The sequence below is a fragment of the Penaeus monodon genome, chromosome 13 (genome assembly GCF_015228065.2).
Source record: "Penaeus monodon isolate SGIC_2016 chromosome 13, NSTDA_Pmon_1, whole genome shotgun sequence".
Lineage (NCBI taxonomy): Eukaryota > Metazoa > Arthropoda > Malacostraca > Decapoda > Penaeidae > Penaeus > Penaeus monodon.
The window spans coordinates 40,964,282-40,967,048 of record NC_051398.1 but is presented as its reverse complement, the minus strand read 5'-3'; the positions used below and the strand labels follow the sequence as shown (position 1 = coordinate 40,967,048).

Here is a 2,767-nt window from a genome sequence, read left to right as displayed (position 1 = left end):
AATAAACATGTTTACTCATTATTATTATTTTGGTTATTTTTAGTATATCAAATTTCTATAAAAAAATTTATATATGTTAAATATCTATTCTATTGTATAATTTTAAGCATTTATTATTTTCTATAATTATAATTTTTTCCAAGATATGTTAACTTTATTCCTTTATAACCTGTGTTATTTGATTTTAATATATATATATATATTTATATATATATAATATATAATTATATATTATATATATATGCTGGTGTGGGTGCTTCACGTGCATAGGTGATGTTGAAGCGATGGAGGTGGTTATTAGCCTAGATAGTGTAAGTGCTGCATGCCTTCTCGTGCAGTCTTCCACCCTGGCTAGCCCAGAGTGCATGAAAAACGGAGCAGCTTCGCATAAGGTCTCCCCTGGCCGGTCACAGCCTCTCATCATTAGACTTCTGCAGTGTTTTAGCTCTCTCGTGGGCAACCCATGGGTTAACTGGGTACCTGTGCGGTCCCAGGCAAATCTTGGGGGGAATCTTCGGAGCAGGGCAGGAGCCCCAGAGGTACGTGAGTTATGGCCCACCGGCGTGTGGACACGCTCTGGCTTCGTACCAACTCCTTGCCCTAGCCACCTCCGGGGAAATGGGAGGGCGCTCGGGGGAGAGTGGCTTTGCCAGTCCTCCTCCCCCAGAATGACCCTCTGGCAACGTCGTTTTAAATGGAAAATTGCTGGGGGGAGGTGGTGTGGGTCCCTTCCACCCAGACAAGTAAGGCGGCTGTGGGTCCCGCTGGTGAGGTGCAAATGTCGGGGTGCAGGATTGGAGCGAGAGTTACTCGTCCCGCCTGCGCCCCGGCAGGCGCCAACCTCACCATGAAGCTTGTGGGGGGAAAGCCCATCGGGAACACCCACAGGTGGATAGCGGTCCCACAGCTCTGCCGACCCTCCTTTATCTTTTGGGGGCTGTGTTGTGGCGGGTTGCGGCAGGGTGGCGGGCAACCGGAGTGACCTCCGAGGCTATAACTCGGCGTGCACTTTCCGGGTAGGCGTATGGAACATCTTACGGTCCTATTGCGGCAGGATGGCGGATACCTCTGCTATCTGCGGGAATTGAAGCGACTGGGAGTGAGGCAGGCTGCCCTCTCAGAGGTGAGAAAAGACCTGGTAGCGGCCACGTCAGTGTGGTGGTTACACCTACTATGGTCGGGCGAGCGTGGTCAACACCTCCAGGGTGTAGCACCATAGCCATTCTCCAGTCGAACTCAGAGCCTGCGGGTAGTCGAGGTAGACACCGGGGGATGAGCGTATCCTGGCATTGAGAACTGAAGCATGCTTTTGGCGTATGTATCTTATTTGCTGTATCGCTCCTCCCGATGTACATAAAACCGATGTGAAGAGGCGTTCTACGCCAAACTCGCATCTGTGGCAGACGTTGCCCCGGCGAGACACGCATTGTTGGGCGACTCAATGCGATCGGCTGTGACGAGCTGGCTACAGATGTCTGTCGGCCCCTGCTCGGGAGCTGATCCCAGCAGGAATAGCCCTTCTCGGACTTGCTAGGTCCAGAAATGGATCTCTGGCTCCTGGTTACAGCGCTCAAACCGCATCGCTGGACTTGGTACAGCGATACGGGTAATGGGGCCCAAAGGAGATCGACCACATTCTTGTCAGCACGCGATGGAGGATCCTCCAGAACTGCAGGGTTACCGGAGTGCTGAGTTCTGTGGCACCGACCATAGGCTGCTTGTGGCTACCCTGCGGGTCCACTTCAAAACTCCCCGTCCCCCCAGTGGCCACCCTAAGGTGTTTCACTTGGACAGACTAAGGGAGGAGGAGTGTGCCCGTGGGTTCGCCACGGCAGTCTCTGACCGATTCTCAGAAACCAGCAACCCTGACGGATCCAGTTGCTCTGTGGGAGTCCTTCAAGCGCGTAACACTCGAAGCAGCTCAGGAGTCCATTGGCGTACGCCCAATGAAGCCACAAGCAGAATACCATCTCCTGGAGACATTAGAGGCCACTGAAGCGTGTCGTAAGGCTCGGCTGAATGGGAATCAAGTCTTGCGTCGTTCCATGGTGCGTAGGGCTCGGCCCACTGCTGAGAAGGGACAAGGAACAGTCATCAGGAATCTTGCTGAGGAGGTCGAAGGCCATTTCTTGGTAAATGACCTTCGCCCTGCCTACCAAGCCCTGAGAAAACTGAACCCTAAGCCCTCCTCACAGATGACTGCAGTCCGATCAGCGGATGGACGGATCATCTCAGATCATGTTGGGTTCGTGAACGTTGGGCTGAGTATTTTGAACAGTTGTACCAGGTGGACCCTCCAAACAGTTAGCTTGGATGCAAGCGATGTCTCAGTGCCTGTGCCGGACCCACCCATCAGCGAGGAACCTCCTACCCTAACAGAGGTTAGGCTGGCGATTTCCAAGCTGAAGAGTGGGAAAGCTGCAGGCATATGTGATATCCCTGCTGAACTGCTAAAGGCTGGGGGTGAACCTATGGCTCGGGGCCTGCATACAGTCCTGACTGCCATTTGGCAGTCTGGTACCATTCCCCCTGACCTGCTGAGGGGCGTGGTCATCCTCTCTGGAAGGGGAAAGGGGATCGATGGGACTGTAGCAACTACCGTGGCATTACACTGCTCAGCATACCAGGCAAGGTTCTCGCAGAGACCGGAGCAGTCTGGATTTACTCCTGGCAAGTCCACAATAGACCGTATACTAGCGCTTCGAGTAATTTTGGAAACGCCGTCGTGAGTTGGTCTGGGTTGCTGCAGCCTACATCGACCTCAGAA

At 52.8% G+C, this 2,767-nt stretch overlaps 1 protein-coding gene across 1 annotated transcript; it reads right to left on the bottom strand.

Annotated features, from left to right (window-relative positions):
• Positions 1-407: 407 nt before the first annotated feature.
• Positions 408-1,983, bottom strand: LOC119579944. The gene is made up of 6 exons (XM_037927790.1): positions 1,968-1,983; positions 1,389-1,588; positions 1,173-1,283; positions 847-1,008; positions 600-764; positions 408-512 (listed from the first exon to the last, which is right to left on the bottom strand). Exons 1-6 carry the CDS (start codon positions 1,981-1,983, stop codon positions 408-410), a joined length of 759 nt encoding a protein of 252 aa, XP_037783718.1.
• Between the last annotated feature and the right edge of the window lie 784 nt (positions 1,984-2,767).

Coding starts and splice junctions, on each gene's coding strand:
- LOC119579944 (XM_037927790.1), bottom strand. Junction 1,284..1,388: donor AACGTCTGCCACAGATGCGA/GTTTGGCGTAGA, acceptor TCTCAATGCCAG/GATACGCTCATCCCCCGGTG. Junction 513..599: donor TTTCCCCGGAGGTGGCTAGG/GCAAGGAGTTGG, acceptor CCTGCTCCGAAG/ATTCCCCCCAAGATTTGCCT.